Here is a 27,393-nt window from a genome sequence, read left to right on the forward strand (position 1 = left end):
AAAATGAAAAAAATAATAATAATCGGTTAGCTCTCTGGCCAAAGATATGGTGGAAAGTAACCTCTCTAACATATGTTTAGAAAAAAAACTCTGATTAAAAAGTAAACACTGAACCTCCAAGAAATAACTAAAACTTTATAGAACAGAAGCATGTACCAGTATGGCTGTGCCAGTGAGCTTTCAAATGCCGTGCAGAAGATACACATGCTGGTATCGGTCACATAGAATACCTAAAATAAGTATCGCAATTAGGTCACCTTATGGGAATGCCCTTCATATATTGAACTCATTCTATAAAGCTGCAGCTTTATTCAGAAATCCTCTTAGACATTGTTGTTGTTTTTTTTTTTTCTAGCAACAGACAGGTTTATTTATGATGTATTTGATTCATATGGTGCAAAGGTAGGAATTTTGTGATGAATATATTTTCGTAGTATTAAAAAAAGTATCTCCTAACCCACTTGGGAGAGTCATACCCTCTAAGTGGCCATGGTTTGTCTTGATCCAGGCACATGTTTTTATCAGATTTTTCTGACAACCAGCAGCAAGAATCTGTAAGCAAGGTATCTTTGTCTCTCCTCATTGAACAGGACAGTGTGAACAAGATCCAGCCATGTACTAAGTCATGTGGGGCTTTAGCCAGTAAAGCTGATCAAGCACAGACAGTCTTATAAATAAATACAGTAAGGGTGAACGTGCCTCTGAGGATGCTTGCTCAGATCATAGAAATCCCTGCCACTCAATTAACACAGAAGGCATTATGGTTAGAGAGAGACTTCTAAAAATAATAAGATTCTGGTCTGAATTGCATTTTTGTGAGGTTAAGAGCAATGCCATTCCAGCACCAGGAAGGGACAGATGGAAAAATAACTGATGGAATTCTCTTTTGCTGTTATGTGAAGTGTCCTTTTGAATTTGCCTCCAGCTGATGAGAGTGTCATTTAGGATTCATCATTTATTTTATTTTTCTTAAGTTTCATAAGTTATGAATTTTCTTTTATCATTTTCTTTTATTTTTTACAATGCTATATTAGTTTCAGGTGTATAATAGTTTCAGGTTATATTAGTTTCAACAGTTCAACACTTCCATACAACACCCAGTGCTCATTACAAGTGCACTCCTTCATCCTCATCACCTATCTCACCCATCCTCCCACCGACCTCCCCTCTGGGAACCATCAGTTTGTTCTCTGTAATTAAGGGTCTGTTTCTTGATTTATCTGGGATTGAAAATGTCAGACTGAGCCCAGTTGGTTGCTTCCCTGTATATCCCCAGATATATAGGAATAGCTTTCTAGGTATTTTTTAAGCCCTCAGAATTTTACTTTTATTTGGTAAGGGATCAGAACTACAATGTGGTAGTATGATTATGTTCATTAACCAGGTGGAAGCTAAGTAAATTACTGACTTGATTCCCCATCTCCTATATATAGCTTATTTTCAGTCTCTGTTGAGTTATATATACCCAGAAACATGACAACCACCTCAAGCCGAGTACACATAGTGACCACTTTGACAGCTTAATTTCTTGATACTACACTGTCCTCTAAGACACATAAAGGCAGCACCGTCTACTGTTGCTGTTCAGGAGGTTAATCAGTTGGCCTGCCTAATGAGCCTGACCTAACTTGGAATAGGAAGGAAAAGGAAATTGTTCATTTCCTTAACTCCTTCAGGCCACTAAGAGGCCACTCAATGCTCTGGAAGGTGTAATCTTTTCAGGGAGGCAGGCATAAGAATAAGCTATGGCCTAGATGCTCCAGATGCTCTGCCTCTCTCTTTTTAGACTTTCTGCTCTCTGAACCAAGTCATTCCAGAAAGAGGAAGGAAGAACTAATTGGGTACCTAGGGAAACCAGTTTTCTCCCAGATTTATTTCAGTTGCCAAGAGTTGTACTTGGATGGCTCTGAGCAAGCACTAGGAGACAGGCGATTACTTTTGACACTAGGTGACCAACACAGCTATTTTAACCAGCCAACCTTCCTGAAGACATTGGTGCATACCAGGTGGATAGCCTTGATGGTGCCATCCTCTCAAAAGCAGGATTGAGTGGTCCTCTATGTCTTGATCTTGCCCTTAAAAAATCTTGGGTTATCTCATCAGATATTCAGTTAACAGCTTTATTGCATGGTTAAGAAAACATTTTTGTGCTTCAGCACAATAGTCAGGCCTTAAATATATTGCCATAAATAATCTTGGTGTAAGCCATTTAAAAAAAGGAAGAATAAAAAGGAAAGCAAGCAGGCCAAAGGCAGCAGTAATATCTGGATGCCAGATGGCATCAGCTTAGTGATGGGGCTGATTCAATAAGAAGCAAAGGGAAATTCCTGTCATGCATCTGTGTGAACAGAACCCACAAGGAATTAGATACAGAAAGAAAAGCCAATAAGAGTCGCCATAGTGACCCTGTAGTCATTAAATGCCTTGTTTACCTTGTTGGAAACAGTATTTATATATATAATATTTAAGCTTTTGTTTACATTAGTCCATATTTATACCCAGTAAGTTGTCTGAGAATGTGAATGGCTTAACTCAGTGGTGAAGAATGTGAATTCATATTTTTTTTAAAGTGGCTAAAATGTTAATTGTGTGACATGTGTTTTTATATTTTCCCCCAAAGAATATTCAAGGAATCAAACCTCAGTAATGGATCCAGATAGTTTTGCTGTTTATATCCTCAGTACAAGGTGCCTGAATTATTTTCTCTTCATGCATCTCAGGCCACAGAAAATAAAAAGGAATATATATGTATATATATCTTAAGAATCAAAAGTCATCTCATCTAAGATCAAGCAGTTTAAATACTATCTGTAGATCATTAAGCCAACTTCAGGGATATTCAAGCAGAATAAGGTTTAGCATTAGAATTACAGGATGAAGAAAGCACAAGAGCTCTTAATTTTGAGAAGCTATAGCCCCATACTGGCTAGACTGAATCAGCCCCTACCCCGCAATGGTCATGACCTTGCTCACTTGTAACCCCTTCCTCTCTAGCCTCCTTCCCACATACCCAGATCCTTCTCCTCCATTATATCCTCTGCAACAGCATGCTTAATACAATTTCTCTGGATGTTTATGTACTTTAGATGACTGTAGAGAGTCAGTAGACCTGCTAAATTGTTCAAACCCCCTAATGAAAGAAGCTAAATTTACTCATAAGTCACCTACTTTGTGCCAGTTACTGATAAAGTAAACCTGGTAGTCCTTGCCCTCAAGAAACCTTAAGTTCATTATCACAGGAATGGTAGGATTGTGTCCAAAATGCTGAATATTGGTCAGTTATCCACAGATTGAACAAATGAGCTAGCTGTATTTTTTTAATGCAATTTGATTTTAAAGAATGTAATTTGATGTCTGAGTATGCACAGTGTGATAGTGTTACTGGTTTAAAAAGAAGTATAGGGGAATTATTTATTGAATTCCCAAATTCTCTCCCTTACTGTATATTCCTCTGAGTTAAAATACTACAATGGTTAAGCTAGGACACGGTAATTCACAAATATGAACATAAATGAGAGAAGAATGCAATATACATGGAAAGGATTTGGAGGATGTTGACATGAATGGATCTTTGGCAGATTGTGATAGAACTTATCTGAATCTTTCACTAAAAAACCAGTTCATGAGGAAGGATTACTGGATATTTTTATATGGCCAATGATCATATATTTGTATCACCATATGTACCTCAGCGATTCTTACCTATACGTTGAGAACAGGGTGCAGAAACCATAGGTAATTTCCTAACATTTAAATTTTTTTCAATACACCATGCTGTCAACTATGTGAGTTGGTGAGGGGTAAGTCTGTATATTTGTGTGCTCAAACAAGGACAAAGCCCTGCTGGGATCAAAGTAAAAAAGTAGTTTAATTGTTGATCAGCCCTCCATGCAGAGCAGCAACATGCACCAGCAGTGGTGGATTGTGGGCTCCAGTGACAGACTGGCCAGGTGTTCATCTTGGATCCAGCACTAGTAACAGGAGACCCTGGGCAAGTCACTTAACCTTTTGGCTGCAATTTCCTCATTTGCGAAATGAGCATGATAACAGCATCTACATCATAGAGTTATTACAATGATTAAGTTAGTATATATAAAGTAGCTGGTATGCAGGAAGCTGCATACATGTTAACTGGGGTTATGATTGGGCTTTTCCCAGCATCACGCATCTTCCCAGGGAACCTGTAGCTAATAAAAATGTGTAATAATCACTTCTTTACAAATGGAGAAATTGAGGCAGAAGTTGTATCTACTGGTATGTGAGAGAAAAGTACCATTTAACCTGAAATTCAGCCAGTGGTTCCCCAGCTAGCACCACCATTTTGCCTCTCTTCTGTACTCCTGAGGCTTTTTGCAGAGTCACTTGTAAGCATCACACTTTGAATGTAGCCAAGAATTTATTCTAAAAGACAAAGCTTAGTTACCTTTATTTGAATAAAAAGGGAACCTACAGAGAATTGCAAAAATTAATAAGGAAAGTTTAGAAAATGCTTGGGTAGAAAAGCATCCTCTCTCAACTCTAGGTTAAACACAGTCGATCCCCATAGACTGTTCCCAACGTGCACCAAGACAGAAAAATCAATAACAAATTCAACAGAGCAGACAGAGCCATTTTTATGTAGTCATTAGAAAAGCCTTTATTGCAAACCAAGAAGTTCTCAATTTATCAGCCCCTCCCAACATCTCCACTTATTGCTCATTCTGTAGCTACTTTCAGAAAGCTAAATCTGAACTATTGCTCAGCTGAGCCCCAGAGAGTGACAAAGACAAATTAATGGGATCCGTGTGTGCCAAAATAAAGTATGGACCCTGTCACCACCAATATATGTTAAGTCCATTAAGGTCATTTTTAATGAACTGAACTTTTCATTGGAAAGCCTTGCCAAACTTGTTGAATTAAAGGAAAGAAACCTTTACAAAATTGCAAAATAAACCAATTTCACTCCACATGAAGAAAAAAAATGGTTCACGGAAAGTATTCTGAGTTTATGATATTTTAGATTTTTATCAAAATCGGTGAAAATGATATGGATTAAAAGCTCCATTCTGGTATTAAGTTGAGAATTACAAATGCATTAATAGCATTGTAAGCAATAATGGTAGGTTAGTCCCTGGGACATGACTTTTTAAATAATCAGACTTGCCTCAAGGAAGACCCAACTTTTAAATTATGTTCTGTGTATATAGGTCAGAAAAGCAATAGGAGAGAAAGATGGTCTGAAACAAATGTCATAGCCTGATTTTTTTATTTGTGAAGAGAGTAATTTGGCTCCATTTGTATCTGCTACATACAGTTAGTGGCCTATCTTTTCTTTTTTTCCTAAAACTCCGTGCATATTGAGTTTTAAAGAGGAGACAAAAAATGGGAGCTTTCTTTGGGTTCCCCTGACATAGGAACAACTCCAAAATATCTCAGAGCCTTCCCTGGGGTAGCTGCTTGTATGATAAGGCAACATAAAATCAGAATTATGTGTAAATCACTGAAGGCAGCCTCTGGCTCAGAGATGCCCCCAAACAGTCTTCTATAAAACAGCCTTTTTATTGAGATTAAAGTGTGATAGACACAAGATTTAAACTTGCCTCAAGCTACATGATAACCTAATATCCCATCAAGATGAAATAAGACCAGCACATACTGCCTAAGTACAGCTATAAGAAACTACTAAATTTGGGCGCAGTAACTTTTTTTTAAAAGACCAAAAGAAACTTCCACAACAGGAAAAAGTTTTTGTGTGCTCATGCTAATATCTAGAACGGAGACGTAAGATTTAATTGCTTTGAGTTTTAAGACTCTTGCCTTTTTAGCTTGTTTTCAGCCTTTGGACCCAAGAACAAACCCAGAAGCAACTCACTCATAATGTCAACTCTCACCATTCTATGTATCTACTCATTTACTCATTTAAAATTGTATATTTGTTGATTATGTACTATATGAAGTTCTGCCTTCACAGAGGTTTGGCATAGTAAGGAAGATAGTTATTACCTAAAGACTCACATTTGATTTTCAGAAACTGATACTGCTATGAGTAAATGAAGAGGTGCTCTAAGAGAGTCTAAGAGGAACCCCAGCAGGTCTGGGAGTCAGGAAGTCTTCTCTGAGAAGGAGCTTGTCAACTGAGGCCTGGTGGATGAGTGGGAGTTACTCCAACCTGAGAGAAACAAGGAAGATCACCCAGGAAGTGACCCACCTGCCAAAATCTTGAGTCAGGAAAGAATGACACACGTTTAAATAAGAGAATATAGACTAGTATGGCTGGAGGCTAGTGACCAGGGGGAGAAGAACAGGAAATGAAGCTGGCTGGAAAAGTACATAATGTAGCCTTTGTAAGTAGTTTGGCTTTACTTCTGGATGTACTGAGAAACAGTTAAAAACTTTACATTTTAAGATCCCCCTAGCTACAGCGTGAAGAATGGCTTGGTAAAGTCTAACAGAGAAAGGAAACAGACCAATGGTTATTGGGGTAATCCAGCAGAGAGGCAGTAGCTTCAGTAATCTTGGCTTATATGGCCACCCTATAGCCAGTATGATGACATGGTGAAGAGCTTGGATTCTGGAGTCACCTGTCATGGTTTTGAATCCTGATTCTGCCCTTTATTTAGCAATATGGTATTAGAAATCTCTGTGCCCTAATTTTGCCATCTAGAAATTGGGATGAAAATAGTATTGTTAAAATATAATTTTCAAAAAGGCAAAATCATGATCCATATGAGTGCATGTCAACATTTTTATTTAACTCCTAAATTATTAAGGGAACCAGTAAGATGTTAAAACTTATTCAAATGAGAATTGGATTTTAAAAAGTGTGTATTAAAAAAAAAAAAAAAGTGTGTATTTTCTACCAGACAAAAATCCTTTGCATTGACAGGAAAAAAAAAAAAAATTTCCATCACTATGGACTGGAAACATTCGTGTCATCACAGCCCTCTACAAGGAAACTTCTGTCTAGCCAAAGACAAACAAAGACTCATACCTCATAGAATTAGACAACCTCCCACCCTGTAAGTCTGCTAGGCAATGTCAGCATTCCATTGAAAGGTTCTCTTTTGCCCATTTCACAACATTTCTGACAGTATCCATCTCCTAGCAATGTTATAATGAGTTAATGTATAGAAAGGCTTAAAGTACATTGGTAAACATTGGCTGTTGTTGTTGTTATATCAAGGTGGTGGCAGTGGAGATGGAGAAAAGTAAATGAATTTCAGATACATTTTTAAGGGAGAATTGTAAGAATTGGGGAACCATTGGGTAGTGAGAAGTAAGGAAAAACGAGGGGTCAAGCATAACTCCTAAATGTGTACTTAAGCAGTTGGATGGCCAGTAGAGTCATTTGCTGTGATGGAGAAGACTGGAAGAGGAATAAGATACTAAGGAGGGAGATCAAGAGTTCCATTTTGGTCATTTGGTTGGAGATGTCTTTGAAATACCAAAGTAAAAATGTCAATCAGGAGAGAGAGCAATGTGCAACGGCTAAGAGCATGAAACCTACCAGCTGTGTGAATAACTTCAATATCCTCATTCATATAGTAATTATGAAATGGAGATTATAATAGTTCTTAATCTAGCTGTCATTAGGACTTAACAGCTTTTATTTATAAAATACTTAGAGTAGTGCCTGGCACATAAGAAGCACTAGATACGTTTTTGATAAATAATTAGTTTTGTTGAATTAGTGTTTGCTCCTTTGAAAGAATAATGGCTCCCTAGCACAAAACTTACCAAAAAAAAAAAAAAAAAGAGAGAGAGAGAGAGAGTTTGGGTATAAAGCTCAGAAAAAAAAGTCCAGACTAGAGATGAAATACTTCGAAGTTGCCCACACATTGGTGGTGCGTGAAAGCTAGAATCACTGAAAACATCAGAAGACAGCTCCAACAGAGTTCCAAGGCACTGTGACATTTAGAATTCAAGGAGAGAAGAAAGGTCTAGAAAAGGAAACTGAGAAGGAATTGACCAGAAAAGAAAAGAAAGCCAAGAGTTTGTCATCATGTAAGTCAAGAGGATAAAGTAATTCAAGAAAAAATGACATGGTCAGCTGTGTTGGATGCCACTGGAAGCAAGATAGTTGAGGGCTCATTTGTTGGGAAGAGCAGATACTCTAGGACCAGGATCTTCAGAAAGTGATTATTACCTGTCTTTCTGCTGGCTCTTCTCTTACTATTGAAGAACAAACTCCTGATGGTTAACAAGATACCTCCTTTAGTAAGACTTTTTGTCATACTTTGTCAGGAACCATGTTGAGAAAGATAGGTCAGAACTGCAAGATGAGTTTAACAGAGTCCTCAAGTATGAGGCTGTCAGCTTTGACAGAGCCCCTTAGTCTCTGACTCATTGGAACTCTGAGAGAACTCTGATACCCCGCAGCATTTCCTTCTAGTATAAAGTCCCTTTGAAAGGAGAATGTGCCCTTTAATGCAGCCAGGCTTTCTTTTCCCACTTCTAGCACTGTGCGTTTCTGCAAGAAAGTCAAGGAGGCATTTTTGCAAAGGCCAGCTGCCTCTCAAAGAACCCAAAAGGGCATCATTCTCATGAGAAAATGAAGTTTGCTTCTTGGAAAAGGCCACTAAATATAGTTCTCCCAGCACTGCCTTAGTCTCTTTGAAATTGGGTCCTTCCTCCATATTTATTTATTTGTTATTGGTCAGTGACATCTGATGGGATGGTGACTGAATTTGTTTCTCAAATAGATGTATTAGTGGTTGATTCAAAATCCTCATTGTGTTTTGTTATTTTAATTTCTGGAATTCGTCTATGCTTGGTTTTACAAATGAATCACCCTACAGTGACATAAGACTCTCAAAACCCATATATAATACTTAAGGATTTGAGGAACCTATGAAAAAAAGCAGTGCTATCAATGTTTTGTGGATCGATGTCCTGGAAATCTTTGAAAAATTGTGCTTGAAGACTTTAATATGAGTTGCATAACGAGGATGAATTGCTTGCAGCTCCAGAGAGTTGTAAGCTAACAACAGCAGTTGAGAAATATTTTCATAATTCCATATTTAGGTCAAGTATCCTTGACTAAAGATCTTTCACAATAAGTTAGATTGTTATTTATTTGGAATGATTTAGGTGTGGTTCTAAGTGAATGGAGAGGCCTATTTTGGATAAGTGTTCTCCCAAAACTTTATTGCCCTAGCTATATTTTTAAAGAATCATTTTGAAAGTTGTCTTGGTGTCATGGGCTTTACAGTTAATTCTAAAATCCCTAAAGTGATTCATTAAAGAGTCACCTTCCCTTTGTAGTGTTCCAAAGGTTTTTGTTTGTTTACTTATTTGGGAGGGTTTTGAAAAAAATCTTTTACTTTTTTGAGAGACACTAAATACTAAAGAAGTTTACATGAGGTCTTTTGATCTCATATAAAATTGAGAAGGATGAAAGAAGGTGTCTCCTGTTCTACTTTCCAAGTTTTTGTCCCACCCAACAGCAATTTCTTTCGCTCTCATTTCTAAATACCTCTTCAGTTCAGATGTCAAAATGCCAAGCTTTGATTTAGGAAACTGCACCTTCTCCTAAAGATCTTACTCCATTAATGTCTCAAGGATTGCTCAGAACCAGGAGGAGAACCAACTTTTCAAAACTAAAGAAAAAGGATAAAGAAAAGAAGATTGCATTCAAAATAGATGAGGCAATGTAGAATAACAACATCTTTATCAATAAAGTATGGTGACTTTTTTTGCTCCCAAATGATATATTTATGTAAAAGACTCTCCGGTTAATTTAGGGTAGAATTATTTATACTGTATTTTATTTTTCTAATATACTATTTTCCAGATCCTTCTGTGGCCACTAGTTAAATGATACAATTTCAGAAAGGGAAAAACCATGATTCTCGTGCATATATAAATTGAACCTCTGTCCAAGATTTCATCTACCTCATTAATTAATGAGGGTATCAGGAAAATGTTATGACCAATTCAAAGGAGATTTCGAAGAACCATACATATTTAGGCAAATAAGATGCAGGAATGGATCTACAAGTAGATGTAAAATAGGTCTGTCCACAGGACAGCACTCAATTGCATTCCATTAGCCACAATTAATCTGCATTTCTGTGGGCAAGAATCATTTGCATTATCCATTTTCTGTCATTTGTAGAGTGGTAAAATAGCTCCCAGTCAATGAGAGACTGCAATAACTAGGAAGGATGCACTGGACAGGGTGCCCACTAGCCTCTTGGGTCACTGTTACACCTTTTATGATTTTTGCCTATACTATTCAGTTCATTCCACCTTCTCTCCTCACCCTGAAATTGTATCACCACTCTCATGTGCAAGCATACACCAAAAGAAAGACGGCAAAGAAATCCACAAAGCCTATCAGACATCTCACTAAAATTTAGTAAGATCGAAAACAAAACCAAAATTAAGTATTTCTCATGTGATTTCCTGCAAGTTTTAGTTTGCATTTTGAAACTAGAGAATGAGGTGAGGCTGGTAGAAGCATTACGATAACACTCCTATAAAGCTATTCTTATTTTGAAGAATCCCAATGATTTTTTTAAACAAACAAACATGTATATGAGAGAGGAGAGGAAACTAAGAAGAGAAAAGATAAAGTTAAAAATCCTAGGGGTGGTTGGCTGGCTTACTTGGTACAGCACACAACTCTTCATCTTGGGGTTGTGAGTTCAAACCCTATGTTGGGTGTGGAGCCTACTTAAAAGAAAACAAAAAACAACTTAGTCAAAAGACCACATGTGCATAAAACTGGAGCTGAACGCTGGCTATGATCTGCAGTGACACGAGATTAATTAACCAAGAGTGGATGGTTTCTGTTTAGCACTACATTAATAAAGTGATAGTTTTTATTATTTTGGTCCATGCTCTGACTTCATAATAACCACATATAAACTAAACCACATTGGGATTTTACAAGTGAATTTGATTATCACTGTTTTCTGTTTCATAAAAGGGACTATGATAATAACTCCAATTAAAGGGTAAGCCTTTTGTTAATGAAACATGAACGATTAAGCTTGCAAATTGAAGACCATACAGAAGCATAAATCATCTATTTGCCAGGTTTCTTTTTTAATTTCCTGGAGATGGGAAAACTGAATGCAGAAATGCTATCGATCTTCTCTGAAGTTAGAGCCTATCTCAGCAAGAGCTCACGTATCCAGCGATTCTGCATTCACCCCACAACAGTGCTGCTAACAAAAAGAAATTTAAAAGTACCCAAATTAAACTTCAAGAACAAGAGCTTTTTTCATGAAACACTTGTACATCAAAATGACTTTGTTTAAAAAAAAAAAAAAAAAAAACCTACTGACTCCATCTTAAAGGTCCTACTTTAAGGATTCCAGCTCGGCAAGTACTAATCAAACCAAGTCTCCTAAACCTTCCACTGAGACCTCCTGGCTCAGTCGCCTGCCCTCTAACCGACCTTGCTTCTTCCCACTTGTGGCCAGTAAGCTCAAGATAGTAAACACAATGTTGGGAGATCTAGGGATGTGGGGGAAAGTTTTGCATGAAACACAGTTATTATTCACTTGGCCATTTGCTCTATTAGATATTTTTCTTTTGAAATATGATCTCCTGCCTTCAACAAGAGGGAATTTATTATATCATACAGTGTATGCACTAGAGAAATTAAGATGCCTGCCAAAAGACAGCACTGCTTAAAAGCCAAATCATTTTTAATTGGTGTGAACTTGATGAAGACCTAAGGATAGTGGGTTGAAAGATAAGCCAGAAAGGCTATTTGACATTTGATAAGACTCTCACTTGGGAGACATAAAATAGATGTTTATTGTTTTTGCTATTAACCCTAAAGGTCCAGATAATAAAAAACAGACAAATGCATGTGTGTATGCCCCACACACGCACACGTTTATTTTCATTTAGATGCTGCTTCAAAATAAGGTTCAAGCATTGCAATGGGTTCATGAGGCTCCAGAAATGTGCCCTTTCTACTTTGTGTGCTTTTGGTATATTATCTTCCTGATCCTGGAATGAGACCAAATGCAAAGTGATTGACATGATAGGCAAGGAGAGCAGAGGGTTTGGTTTGTAGATCATTTAGATTCTAGATTTCATTTGAACTCACTTTGGAAGATAAAACATAAATCAATTTAACTGCTTTTCATTCTTAGAAACTTATATATGTGGAAAAGAGAGAAACCAAGACTTAAGTTTAAAGATCATTTATGAATCTTAGTGTGCTTGGTATCTCCACTAAAGGTCCTAGTGCAGGACTTGGGAAACTACAGTCCACAGGCCGAATTCATACCTTTCTCCTACCAACCTCCCTCCAGGTTTTTTTATTAAAACAAACAAACAAACAAACAAACAAACAAACAAACAAAAACCAGGTTCCAAGACTAGGTTTGCATGTCTCCTCCCTCCTTTTTTTTAATAAATAAAGTTTTATTGGAACACAACCACACCCATTTGCATACATATTGCCTATGACTGCATTCACAGCATGTTGGCAAGAGTCGTTGCAGCAACAAAGACCCAGAAATGACCCACAAAATCAAAAATATTTTCTATCTGGCCTTTTACAGAAAAAGCTAGCTGATCCTCGTTGACTCATAATGGTCTCTGAAGATAGCTTTTAGGGGGTGACAGAAACTTTCCCAGCGTAGGTAAAGCTAATAGGGTGCAGTGCTTCTTGAGATCTTGTCACTTTTTTATTTGAAAATAAAATTCATTCCTACATTACTAAATAAGAAACATTATTCACACACTATCGTCAAGGTTGGCTGACTTTTCCTTTGCTTTTGGGTTTTTCTTACACACAAAATAGTTTAATATGCATTTTCCTTTATGTCTACACCTGGATTGTAGCATTCAGTGTTTGTGTATTTTTCACTGTTCTTCTTCCAGGAGCCAGACAGACAGGTATATGTGAATGTGTAATAAGAGGGTTAAAATTATTTTGATGGCAGAGTTGGCTTTTATATTTATAAAAAGCTCCTACAGGTGGCATTATTTAAAGAGAGGGAGACTTTTTAGTTTTTTAGGATACTATTTTCCCCCCAAGTTCTCTGGGTGCCAGAAGATAGATCAAGAATTCAAAAACAAGAGAGGGAGGTAACATTGTAATGAGAATGTCTTGGGAATAATTCTGGATGGCTCTTCCTCCCTCATCCACCTTCCTGACAAGGTTGTATGTGACCTTCATTCTCTCCTAGGGGATGGCTCTTCCAGGCCTTCGACACCGTGAGCTGTTGGGGGTTGGAGGAGTCTGGCTCTCTTGGCCAGCTCCATGCACAGCCCAGGCTCAGGCAACATCTTTGTTATGATCCTTCCAATTTGAAAACTTGGATAGGGTTTCCTGCTAGAATTTCTATTTCCCTAAACTAGATATGAACCATTTGCACTTGCTAAGATTTAATGCCATAATCTTATCAGTTCTTTCGTTTTCTGCCAAAGTCAAGGTTAGGAGACCAGGTTTGCATGCCTCCTCAGCACGAGTCTCTGTGAGAAAGCAGTAGGATCATGGAAAAATAAAAACGTTTTATTCCAAAGTTCTTTTTCCAGATTATTATACTAACTTTTTGAAAATCTTAGTGGTTTCCTCTTGGGCTTTTCTCCCTAGGTCTCTCTCAAGGTCATTGCAGTCAAAGCCATTGTAGATTAGTGAGAGAGAAAGTCTTTTTTTGGAATTTGGATATTGCCCTGTATTATAGAGAAAACTCAGAAGAAAATCAAATTCTCACTAGTGTGGCTCCTCTGAGGGGTTGGGGGAGAGGAAGCTGTTGAACAAACTTGAATTGAATGCAGAATTTCTTGTTTACTGTGACACGTCTGTGGATTTAAATTTGTAGCACAGCTTTTCTCTACGATATAAAAAGTATTGTAGTCCAGACTAATTCAAAGAATGTGTGAGGAACAAGACTCTGCTCCATTCTTGGAAACTTACAAAAAAAAGAACCTCTTTCTATATATAAATAAATCTTGGGAAGCACATTGAACAGAAAAGCAAAAGAAAGTTACAGAATATGAGATCCAGACCAAAAAAAAATTTTTTTTTAAAAAACCTTCCTTAAATATCTCCAAGGGCTTATTTTGTGATAGTTTTTAGGATCAGTATTAGTCTGCTGTAAGAATAGCCAGCATCTTGTGGAAGGCACAAGTGCTGGGATTTAGAGAGAGAGAGAGAGAGAGAGAAGAGAGAGAGAGAGAGAAGAAACCACCGATTTCCTGCTTTGAAGAGCTACCACTGTGGGTGCAAAGCAGGGAGAGAGCAGGTGGTCTGTGGCTGGAATGTCTTACAGCTGGGAGTTCATATGACCCAAAAAAACCAATCCAGAAACTATGGCAAACGAGCTCATGAACTAAACAGAAGCACCCATCGCGGGACAGGGTGTCAGAGCCCTGAGCACATCCCAGGACAGCGCTGGGCAGTGGCGACAGGTGGGATGCAGCCCCCCACAGCCCCCACGGTCTCCTGCCTGGGGCTTCTCATCCTGTCCTCTTGCTTGCTTGCTGACTGCAGGTTCATCCCAGAAGCCTGGTCGGCCTGTACGGTTACCTGTGGTGTGGGGACCCAGGTGCGAATGGTGAGGTGTCAAGTGCTCCTGCCTTTCTCCCAGTCCGTGGCTGACCTGCCTGTTGACGAATGTGAAGGGCCCAAGCCAGCCTCCCAGCGTGCCTGTTATGCAGGACCATGCCATGGGGAAGTTCCTGAGTTGACCCCAGAAGAGACAGATGGCCTCTTCGGTGGCCTACAGGACTTCGACGAGCTGTATGACTGGGAATATGAGGGCTTCACCAAGTGCTCCGAGTCGTGTGGAGGAGGTAAGAAGGGGGCTCTGGCCCAGATCCCCTCCATCTTCTTGTCCTTTTCCTATAACCTCTCCCTGCAGGAGACTGTGTCACGTGACTGCCTCTAGCCCAGGAATGATAAGCAGGGGGCGGAGGGGAGGAAGCCCTTCTAAATGTAAAGCACACGGAATGAAACCCAGATGTATTTCCCTTTGGGCTCGCGTGGCGCTCAGGCTGTCAGCTGTGAGTGGCCAACACAACTCATGCTTTTACTTTCACTTGTCATTCTGATGTTTTGCAATGTATCCTGGTGCATCTGACTGAGAAACCCAGTTGACACTGACCTGGCAGTGCTCTCGACATTCAGTTTTATTTATCTCCTTGCTTCAGTGCATGTGGTATGGACCAAGGCCCAAGATGACAAAACATTCTGCTCTTCCCCAGAATAGGTTAGAGTCCCCCTGATTTACTCAGCTGATTTCCCAAAGCAATATCCCTTTACAAAGCAAAAAAGGGTCTACAAAGGGCACTTAATACTGTGGTCACCTGGAACCGGACAGGACTTTAAAGTCTGACCCCACTGCCATTTCACAGATGAGAAAACGAAGATCTAAAGAAGCTGAGTGACTTGAAATCACACAGCTAGTGAGGGGCAGCTGCGATTAGGCCTGCTATTGATCTGTTCGCCTGTCTAGAGTCTTTCCAGCGCATGACACTTCTTTAAGCACTTAGAGAATTCCTGAGGCTTTCCCCTCACGAATATCATTTAACTAATGATAAATGTGTCCATGTACATTATCCTGGTTCTTTAGGGATATTCCACGGTGATCACAATAGACTCAGTGATTCTTTATTTCAGGTGTTATAAAGGGGTCATACGGGAAGAGGAAGGCATCTAAGTCAACAATAAATTCTTTAAGATTATGATCCTTCTTACACTCTAAAAAAATACATCAGGTTCATAATGCCACTGCCTCCCACATCCACTCCCAAGAGAGATTTTGATAGGTGAGGGAATGCTGGCTAATTTCCTGCCAGACCCCTCTCACTGATTATCAGTAACCCCTTTTGCTACATTAAGGTTCTGCGTTGCCAGCAAAGTTTCTCAACTGTTATTTTTTAAAAAGTATATTAAAATTACTTTCCAAAACTGTTTTTTGAACCATGACATTTTGGAAACTTTTAAAAAGGCGTCTTTGGTCATTACAGAGAATGTGCAAGTACATGTGCCCCAAATGTTCACAAGCACTTGAAAAGGGATGAATAGTGAAACAAGCACATACTAGCAAAGAATCCCTTTTCTCCATCAGATCTTTTAGCAAGCATGTAATAGTTTTGACCTTGAGGTTCTTGTTTGTTTCTAAGTCTTCCAGTTTCAAACCATGAAATTCTTAAGTGTTTTAATGGAGGGCCCTGTTATTTTTAAAACCTAAATCTTTCCATCTGATTCTGGAAGAGTTTCCTGGAACTCAGCTAATCTCTGTTCTTGAGGGGTTCTCCAGGCCCACTGAGGACATCTTTTCTTCCATGCTTACGAAGGGAGACTGTTAAATAAGCTTTGATGATCTCTGAGCCAGGGCAGGAGCTGAGAAGTTAGGTAGGAGGACCACAGCCGATTGCCACAGTGGCTTCTTTCCAATATAATGAGGAACTCAAGAGTTCAGATGGTGTGTGTTTATCCCCAAATTCCACAATCACCTGAATGGAATGATCATTATCTCTAGTCTGAAATGAATGTGCTTTGGAAAAAAAATTGACTTGTGGTCTCTCAGTTATGGTTCTCAGTTACAAGTCAAGCCTGGAACTCTATGAGCAGATGGAAAAACTAGACACAGTCGTGGAATAATAAATAACCAGATACCTTTATCTTTGAGATTCTAAACACTCTGCTGATCAACCAGAGGTATAAAACTCAAAGCGTAGAGAGCATGTGGAATGTTTTTCATTTCAAATGTTTTCAGAAGATAACTAATTTGGAAATAAGATTTGGACATTTGATATACAATTGATCTCTGCCTGTAGGAACTGAGCATCTTTGTACAACATAAATTGTACATCCTTTATATCCAAGGCAGGGTAAAGTTACTGAAATGTCTTATGGCTTTAACTGTCGACAACTGTGCACACTTACCTACACTTATGTAACTGTGCCAAGGTAATATATTTACACCTAAAATGTTAGAGTTGAAAATTCCAAAGTGGTGAAAATATGCTTGGGTTATATGGTCCATATGATGCCCATATGCACTAAAAAAATCATTTCACTGTATGGGACATGTATATTTTGAAGTCAGTGTTTGGCAGTAACATTGTATTACCAACTTTGATCTTTCACCAAAATACAACCTACAAGGTTATATATATTTTTAATCATTCTTGCTGAAACCAACCAAAAACATGCAGGATTAACAGATAGACTTTAAATCAATTTTGGATTGTAAGCCTGGTCAAGCTAATTTCATTGTCTTCTCTATCTCAAGAGCAGAAACTGGATAGACACAGAAGTAACCTTTCACCTAGCAGAGGTAGCAACCAGAAGGAACTAGTTAGTAATTTAGGCTATAGTTGGTGGCTGTGTTTCCCCAAGCTGTCATCAAATATCATGTAACAATTATGCTATTCTGGCAGATATAAACACTGAAAATCCCTTTTTCTGGAAGATTGAGCCTAACCTGCTCAGATATGTGCCCTGAATCCCACTATCATCTCCTTGTTATATTTTAATTTCCCCGTATGTGAGCAGCTAATAGGTGTGGTCGAGGAGAGTGGCTTTGAACCTGAACAGCTTTACTATGTTGAACTCCTAGATGGTAAAATCAACATTAAAATAGAGCTGAAGGAAAACTTGAAATTTATTTCAGCAAGAATGAAAGGTGAAGTCTTCTACCTGCCGCTCCCCTGCCTTTGCTTCTGTCAAGAAAGGAAAACGCAAAATTGTGAAGTACTGTACTTAAACATGTGTTCCGTGTTGGTTTAAAATGTCCTCTAAGTGCATATACTAGCCTGTTTGGAAATAGCACGCACTTGATGAGCTAACTTCTCACATCCTGGCCCCACACCGCTGGGCCAAGTATGCTGTGACCTCACAGGTGAGGTCTTCACATGCCCTCCCTCCTGCAACTTCCCACACTCCCATTACAGGGCAGCTCCCTCCCTCCATGTTCCTTACCCCAGGCATGCCTCTACTACCTCCTCTGGCCTAAACAGCACGATGCTTAGAATGCCCTGCCCTTAAGGCATTTTGTTCATCATGCCACAAAAATGTATTGTGTGTTGACCACAGGGCTGGTCCCAGATACTCCTTAATTATGACAGAGCTCTGTCCTTACTTTCCCTCAGCACCCCAGGCCCCTCCTAAGAATGCCTAGGCAACTGGCCCCTATGGCAATGGCCATTTAACATGGTGTCAGAGGCCTAGTATTTTGTTTTATAATGTTAGATTCAGATTTAGTGACTCTGGAATGCTCATTAATCTTGGTACTTACCCACCTCGAAGGTGATTTTTATCTTAGGCGAGGATTTATTGGCTTGGGGTAATATAAATTGGTATTCCACATATCTAAGAGAGGACTATACTGATATCCTTTCAGAAATGCAAGCCCTTGCAACACTTGTCCTTTGCAGTCTTAGAAGAACCTAAGTTCTACAAACTAGGAAGTCACAAACTAGAAACAGAGTACATCCCCTACACATCCCCACACCTGAAGCATTTTCAAGTAGGACAGGTGACAAGGCCTATGATCACTCCCTGCTGACATCATTGACTCAGTTTCATAAAATGTTCCGTAGCTGGAAAAAAAAAAAAAATATATATATATATATATATATATATATATATATACTTTATTTTAGAGCAACATTTACAATCTCTTGAATATTACCAGGTAGGCAAATGAACTAAAAACCTAATTTCTAATATAACCACAGCTCTAGGTTTTGTATGGAAGAGTTAGCTTCATCCAGCACCTTGTCGTCATTACCTTAATAATGCCAGACTATTCCAGAGGGAAGTATCAGTGATGATTTCAACAATTTCTTGTGAAATGTTTTGCTATATCATCATACCATAAATTTCAAATGGCTCATCCCAGCTGCAACCAAGAGAGCAACACCCTGTCCCCAGCATTACAGAATATGATGGGACAGCCTAAATGTCTAGTATAAATCGCAAATGCTCCACCCTGAACTGGCCAGGATAGATTTAAATTACATTTCAAAGCTCATACAAAGATTGGAAAAAAGAAAATTTACCTCATGGCCTCAAGGTAAATACTGTGACTGATTTTTTAAAATGTTTGATTCATCGGACTTCTGGGAAGAAATAAAGGTGATTCAGATTCTGGTTCTAAAATGTCACTTTTTAAATGGTGGTCTTGCTGAATGACCTCAGTCAGTCTCCTATCACCTTAGGAAGCATTAGACCATTGACTGGAGTCATAATTCCTTGAAGAAATGTGGAGAAGATGGGAAGTGTGAAGCAGCAAGGCTAGTGAGTGTGAGGCAATGGTACTGTATTAGGTACTAATTGATAAAGCAAGACAGAAATAAGAACAAGAAAATGTAAATTTATATATAAAACTATGTGAGTTGTGACATACTTTGCCAAAACCATATACAAATATTTAACTACAGATAGATATATTTAGTTTCACATATCTTTATATACACAGCTATGTATGACTGAAAGCAGAATATTAAGAACATGTTGTCTTGCCTCTTCTTTTTTTTTTTTTTTTTTTATCTTGCCTCTTCCTTACACTGACTCTGCTGAAATTATCCCAGATAAATGTCTAGGAACTGCCTACCATTGATCAACTACATAACCTTAGCAAGTCTTCCCAGCTTTCTAAGCCTCAGTTTCCTTATCTGTAAAACAGTATAAAAATAGTCCTTACCTCATGGAGTTGTGGAGAGAATTGCATGGTGCATGTCATGCTCTTAGCATTGACACCTGGCTCATGATGTACAACTCATAGATTTCAACTCTCAGTTTTGACTGTGGGCACCAGAATGAAATTTCTGGTCATTACTGTACCAAGCTAAATGTTCCCTTGCTCCATGAAGATTTCCATAAGGGGTCCTGCACACCATCTTGAAAGACTAGCCAGTAACTCTATGCCAATCACTGCTCAAACTCCTGTTTTCTTAGCTCCGAGTCAGAGACATGCCAGTGTCATTGGGAACATTGTTTCCCATAGATGTAGAAAAGATTGCATTTCATGGGTTTAGTCATTGTGCACCTTGTTCTCTTTCTCTGTTCCAACTTCCAAAGCTGTCCAGGTCACTAAAGAAATGAACTAGAATCAAAAGGAAACCAGCAAAGATTGGAGTCCCCAGTGTGAGGCCCCAGGAGAACAGCAGTTTACAGAATATTAGATATTAAAACACAGCTCTTGGCCTCCCTTCCAAATACAGCAATAGCCAGTTGATTAAAATATTACATGTGAAGGTCTTAGGGACATTTTTTCTTGTCACTCTGCTCTCCTGCATTAAATTATCACATTTCAACTTTGGCAGCTCTATAACTTTGGTGGCATTTTTTGAAGCTTTTCATCAGTACTGGTGCAAGCTTTCCCATTAAGGAGGTTGCCCTCCTCAAGAGACATGTTTATAGAGGCACAAGCTCATGAGTCCTTACTCTCTGATGGAGCGATGCTTGACAAGATGGGCAGCCCTGGGCTTTAAGCTGCAATCTCTGACATGCAGCCAGAGTCCTACCATTCACAGAGGCCTCCCACCAGCTGCCTTGTCTACACTTCATCACTGCACACACGCCCACTCTGGCCTGACAGTGTGATTTGTACGCAGGTGTCCAGGAGGCTGTGGTGAGCTGCCTGAACAAACAGACACGGGAGCCTGCTGATGAGAACCTGTGTGTGACCAGCCGCCGGCCCCCACGGCTCCTCAAATCCTGCAGTTTGGATCCCTGCCCTGCCAGGTAAGGGGCACAGTGCCTGCCCTGCTACCCAGGAGCATGTTCAGAGTAGGGTGCATCTGTCCGTGGGCAAGACCAGAATGCTTATTGTTCAAAACCCAGTGTTTTGAAAACCAATTAGCATCAGTTAAAACTTTTAGTCAAATCCACTTAAATTTAATTGAAACCAGGACTTTGGAATTCCAGCCCACTGGTCATGCTCAGAGTCCAGAAGACTCTATGCACTGGAATGAGCCCCATGGCATGACGGGAATGTGCTCGTGCTGCACTGCAGTTGTCTCCTGAAGGGAACTTGAAGCAACCACAGACTTCAGGATCTCTGCCATTTTTAGCCTGGGTCCCAAACCCTCACACCATAGTAATGGATTACAGAGTATAAGAAACTGAAGTGACTGGGTGGTATAATTGATCCACTGTGAAATCTGTATGCACACAGCATGCAGATTCATTATAGCATGCTCTGGAGTATATGTGTGTCATTCCACATGCATAAAATCAATTGAAGCATTTCATTGTTCGGTCCTGCCTGGGTCTCATTTTTACCCAACCTTGAGTCTTAATCAATCCAATCACTGGTTTAGTCCACACAATTTTATGGTGTCTTGAGAGACTTGCCTGCAGATACTTCTTTGGAACAAATCTCTGTGGAAGCTAAACCATTTTATCAATGATTCTGGTTTCAAAGAGAGATGTTTAAAGAACCAAAGCCAGATTTTCAGGTCTGCTGATGGGATGAAGAATGTTCTAAGATAAGGTCATATCCTAGCTATAAAGAGGAATGCTTTTTCAGAACAATATTTCTTCTCTTCCTACAAAGTAACATGGAAGAAGCACTGTGTTGCCTTCAGGGATCGACGATAATTTGCGGATACAGCTTGACTTATTTCTCAGCAAAATGCCTTCCTTTGGAACTTAAAGGGTCCAGACTATAGGTCATATCAGGGCACAAGCTTATAGTGACACTTCTTCTGGTCACAGAGATGTCTCATATAGTGATCTAAATGGGGGACCTGGCAATCCCTTTTCCAACACAAAAGTGAGGAGGGCCACTGGTGCCATCTTCTCCACAGCAACCAGAAAAGCAGTCAGCCATTGCTTGGAGCAGCACCCCACCCATAAGAAGAGCAGTCAATAAAATAGATTCAAGGGCTAGACCCAGAAAGAGCTAGATTCAGTGCATTAAATCCTGAAAGACCTCTTTCCTCTCCCTGTTCGACCTAGTCACACATCTCCAACCTAACCTCACAGTTCTCCAGTTGGGCAAACCTAACTGCACAGGCAAGGGATATTAACCCTTTCTATTTGACTACATTCTTTCCAAATTGGAAAAAGCAGAGTAGTTTTGGCATGGACAGCCTGTAAGGGCCTTGGCTAGGAAGTCCAGAGGTTCTCATCTTAGCTTTGTCACCCACGAGCTGTGTGGCATTGGGAAAATGTCTGCCCTTTTTGTTTCCACATCTACAAAACGAACAGGCTATATCTGAGGTCACTACATCCTGCTCAAATATCCCGTGACTCTTTGTTAGTCTATAGGCAGACGCACTGGACAGCTACTGCTGTGGGCTGGTAATTGATGTCATTTCTGTTCCACTTATTTACCGTCACTTTAAAAACAAGCCTAAGTGTCTAACCACATTCCAGGGCTGTAATGACATCCAAATGCTGTGATGGGCTGAGGAGTCAGCACCCGGGCCCAGCTGAAGATCTTGTGGGATTTGCAGCCACTAAACACGATCCTCCCCGGGCAGCAGAAGGGATAGGACACAAGGTGTTACTTCCCATCCTCAAAGTATGGAGCACGGTTAAATTAGATGAGCTTAATTTGCTCTGTGACCTTTATATTGACTCCCAGACAAGGACTCTTGTTAGGCTTAACTTTATTGCATTTGCTCCAGATAAACTTAGTACTTTGATCTTCTACCAGCCAATTGTCAGACTGACAGGCAAGACCTCTCTTACAGGGCACAGCCAGGGGCTTTGGGGCCAACCAGCCATAGTTGAGTGTTTAAAGACTGAGGCTAATGAAAACGACAGAGAGGGCCAACAGACAGTGGCCTGAGATGACTCACACTCTTCATCTTGTGTTAAAGGGCCGAAGTCAAATTTTCATCTTAAAAAGGGAGAAATGGGGATCCCTAGGTGGCGCAGCGGTTTGGCGCCTGCCTTTGGCCTAGGGCGCGATCCTGGAGACCCAGGATCGAATCCCACATCGGGCTCCCGGTGCATGGAGCCTGCTTCTCCCTCTGCCTGTGTCTCTGCCTCTCTCTCTCTCTCTCTCTCTCTCTCTCTCTGTGACTATCATAAATAAATAAAAAAAATTAAAAAAAAAAAAAAAAAAAAAAGGGAGAAATGAACGGAGATGCATCTCCCATGAGATATTTCAAAATGTTGTCGGGGGAAAACAATCTCTCATTCGGAAAAGAGGTATAGACGTACATGGAAGAGAAAATGGGTCTGGTAGGGACATAATAGCGTGTTGTTTTCCCGAGCACCTTCTGTTCGGTTTCATTTAAATCTTTAATTCTTCTTGTGCACAGATCAGTGATCCCTGCACATTTTAGAGTATCCTCTGATGGACTCTTGGCCTGCACTGATGTCCATGTGTTCAAAACACGGTAGCATTTTTCTCTGGGACATGCAGAAATGATGTTTCTAGTCTTGTTCACCGGGTTTATGTCACTGAGAGGTGGCTGCTGGTTAAGATAAGTAGCTTTCCCAGGCAGTTGTCAGTGCTATGCAGGTTAGGGAACCACTTTCCCTCTATGTGTGGTCAGAGTTATCAGATCAGAGAATGCCATAGACCTGGAGGGCATGTCCCATCTGGGCTGTCTTTCTGAGATTAAATTTACCTTCTCCTGACTTAGTCTGTGTGGCTAGCAGAGCCGGTATCAGAAGCACGTGCCCAACTTTCTCCAGGTTTAGATGAATACAGTCTCACACCCAGCTATCCACAGCAAGAAGGGTATTCTCAAGCTGGAGGTTTTCTTATAGTTCCAATACGTGTGTGTGTGCGTGCCCGCGTGCACGCACATGAGTGGGCATGAGCATGGACTGCCAGCATTTTGAGGGCACTTTAAAAAAAATAGTAGTTGTCTATTAAAGAGGACTATATTTTAAAGTCCTCACTATCAACTCTGTGTCCAAATCTTCCTCTCTTATGAAACTAGCAGTTGGCATTATGTCTGACACACGGCAGGTGCTTAGTGTTTATTGAATACATGGGCATAACAGACAGGACCAAATGTATAAGGAGTAATATTTAGATCCGAGTATTAATGATAGCTGGGAAGACACCAGTGCTGTGTATCTCTACTGTCCATCCACCTATCCCCTCTCTTCCACCCACAAGACGATGCTGAAAGGGCTATTATTAGAGTCCCTTCTGTAACTTTAAAGCTTTAAATACCAATTCAATATATAAATAGACTTAGGATAAGAAATCCTTTATGTTAGGAGCCATGTATAGCAGAGTATCCCCAAGATAAGAGTAAGAGAGCAAACTTTAATAGAGGAAAGAATGGACATAATGGAGGCTGAGTGAATTGTTAGCATTACCCAAGGAGTAGTTTGATTGTTGGGAGAGACGGAAAGTAGTACATCCCCCTTAACAATCTTGCCTAAAATTGGTAAGAAGAAATTAGGACCATTTTTACTTGTGAGCTGACGATGAGAATATTGCATCAATGTTAATAGCAAAGAGGTTATAATTACAAGGAAGGAAAATTATTTTTGTTACCTTTACCACCATCTGAGTTATTGGTGTTGAGAAGCCCCTCCACCCTGCTCACCTTCATGGGTGAGTTAGACTGGTTTAAGGGAGAAATGTCCAAAAAGGAACTAAAATCAGGTTGGCCTCCTTTTCCCAATATGGAAGCTTTTCCCAATACAGAAGCTTTTCCCAATACGGAAGCTTTCTGAGTATTATAATTATGCAAGTTATTATACATGAATATTCTCATTCTTTAAAAGTCAAATGCAGCAGAAGTAATCAAGGAAGAAAGACACATATCCCCTTTTTACCACCATACTCTATAGTTCCAGAACCTTCGGCTCCCCAGAGATAAACCACTATTAATGATTTAGTATATACCTTTCCAGACCTTTTTCTGTGAATTTATATACATATATGAACATGTATTTATATACATATATGTGAATTTATATACATATATGAACATGAATATCTATTTATATACATATTTAGGCTTTCTTCCCATTGGAACATATTATGTATATTACTTGGAAACTTGATTTTTCACTTAATAATGTCTACTAAAAAATCTCTCCCATCCTTGAGACCACCAAAATAAAATCCAGCAGATAAATTTCGATCTGTGTTCAGATACTGCTCTCTTATGATTAGCTACATACATGACCTTTAAGAGGCTATATACCTTTTTGAATCCTCAGATTCTTCATCTCTAAGATAGGATCATAGTGGGAACTCAGAAAAATTCTCTTTTTCCTCTCTTTCCTTTCTTGGTGAGCAATACTTTTAGTTTGAAATAAAACATAATTTTTTGTATTTAGGACTTAAATTTGATTAGATTTTTCTCTCTTATTTAACTAGGTCTTATTAAGTTTTACTGACTATCTCCCTGGTTTATTCTAGCAATGACATGAACAGCCCAAAGAGAGCCAGAAAGCACTACCTTTAAAAAAAAAAAAAAAGAGCATGACTGTTATTAATTATAAGCATTTGATAGCTTGGCCAGTGTGTGTTGAAAAGATTTGGTAAACGTACGTGGAGGAGGGGAAAGAAATAAGCAATGAAAGCCAGATGGCTGAAAATGAAGGAAATTCCAGGCAATTTCTGCAGCTTTGTTCTAACATACTTTTTAAACTAAACTTTTATTTCTGTGCAACAGAGAACAGCTGAGTGGTGCAGAATAGATAAACAGTGAAGGGGGAAAAAAAAGCCCGTAATTCCAGGAACAGGACTTGGTTTCTGCCCCTCGCCTCAACCTCAGTCTCTTTTCTCAGACCTAGGGTGGTACCTCGAACCAGCAAGAACTATAAAAGAAGTTTGAGAATCCCTATTTGAGACGAGAGAGTTAAGAAAAACGTCTTAAAGGTCACAGAGTCTCCTCTTTAAAAGCAAACTTCAGAATGCCTATTTTATTATACACTAACAAAATCCATGCATACTAGCAGCAAATGATTTCCAATTTCTAATTTTCTTTTATATTGGCCTAAAATGGCTAGAGCAGAAGGTGTTGCCTTTTTACACAACCACGTTTTAATTTATTTGATGGGGCTTTCAAAGTTTTGCAGGCACCTTCCCCTTTGACAGCTTGTTTTAAGGGTTACTGTTTCAACATGCTCTCCAAATATTGGTTTATCTTCTGCTGTGTTCCCAAAGTTTCCATATGCTGCCTTTTGGCTCTGTCCATGCTAACTTTTAAGCACTTCAAGCATAAGCACACCAAAGCTCACTGGCGTCCACAGAAATTGAGTCCAGATTTAGGGGCCATATTCAGGCGCCTTTGGAGAGTTAATGCTATTACTATCGTCATCCTCCTTGGTAAATCCAGATGCATAATTACACCGTCTCTCTTTTCTTCCATTGATGGACAAGTTACAATAGAGGAACCTGCCAAGACCTTTTTCTTAACTATTGAACCTGATTGGCCCAATGGCAGCCTCGTTTATTTCTCTCCCCAGGAATGTGTTGGCCCAGTGATCAGAATCATTCCCAGCAGCATTTTGACATCAACAAGGATAAACGTCACATATATGCTTGCCTCAGGGCTTCAATCTCCATTTTTCATGAAGAGAGCCCTTTCCATGTTTGCACATCACCTGTTACATCAACCCCCAACCTCCGTGAAGTGAGCTTGGATGGTATTAGAAATTGTTTTTGCGTGTATAGATTTATTTAGTCATTGCATGAATCTGGGGCAAAAAAAAAAAAAAAAAAATCAAGGGATCAAGTCTACCTTCCCATCATGTCACATGAAAACACAAATGACTCATTCTAAAAAGATAGAAACATCAGCTTTAGGAAAATCCTTTCAGTTAAGTCCTGAAAGGGAAATTTCCCTGGTTTCTTAACATCCGTATAGTTAGACAGCCCCTTACACCACATAGTTCTGCCTGGACTCTGAGAAAGTTCTTATACAGACCATTGATGAAGTTAACCTTCTGCACAAAAAAAAAAAAAAAAAAAAAAAAAAGGCAGAGAATGTTTTATATCTCAATTCAGTCACAAATGAAAGTACACCATCAGATACGACAGTCTGCTTGTATTTGGCCCTCAGAGATGAAGAGAAAACAAAATCTGTGACCAGTTAGTGGAAGAGGAAGATTTCAAACCATAACTGCTGTAAATGAGGCAAGCACACGGTTCTGTGGAAGCTGAGGTTGAGGGAAGGCTTCCTGGAGGAGGCGATGCCTGGGCTGAATCGTAAGGCATAAGTAGGAGTTGCCTAAGGTGAAGGAGAAAGAAGAGAGATGTTGCAGGCAGAAGGAAGGCATGAGCAGGAAGAAAAGGCAACAGTGGAAGCTGGTATTAGAGGGTAGGCAGGGGCCAGATCCAGGATATCCCAATAGGCTAGGTTAAGTTGTTTGGACTTTATATCTTAGAGGCAGTGGAGAGCCATTGAAGGGAGTTAAACAGGTAGAGCAGAACAGTCGGATGTGCTGGAAGAAATGACTGGCTGCTCACCCAATAGAACTGAAGTGCTAACGGTGGCTAGCTTGTATTTTATGATAGGCATCTGCACCTTTTTTCCTGTAGAGTC

General features: G+C 39.6%; 1 protein-coding gene across 4 annotated transcripts in view; it reads left to right on the top strand.

Moving 5' to 3' along the window:
- Window positions 1–27,393, top strand: part of ADAMTSL1 (ADAMTS like 1) — an 873,417-nt gene that overhangs the window by 669,692 nt on the left and 176,332 nt on the right. For all 4 annotated transcript variants that reach the window (XM_077912089.1, XM_077912090.1, XM_077912093.1 and 1 more), the window contains 2 exons: window positions 14,447–14,748; window positions 20,524–20,653. In XM_077912089.1, the coding sequence (XP_077768215.1) occupies window positions 14,447–14,748; window positions 20,524–20,653 (432 nt within the window). The remainder of the gene's footprint in view (window positions 1–14,446; window positions 14,749–20,523; window positions 20,654–27,393) is intronic.

This window comes from Canis aureus, chromosome 10, assembly GCF_053574225.1.
Source record: "Canis aureus isolate CA01 chromosome 10, VMU_Caureus_v.1.0, whole genome shotgun sequence".
Classification (NCBI taxonomy): Eukaryota; Metazoa; Chordata; class Mammalia; order Carnivora; family Canidae; genus Canis; species Canis aureus.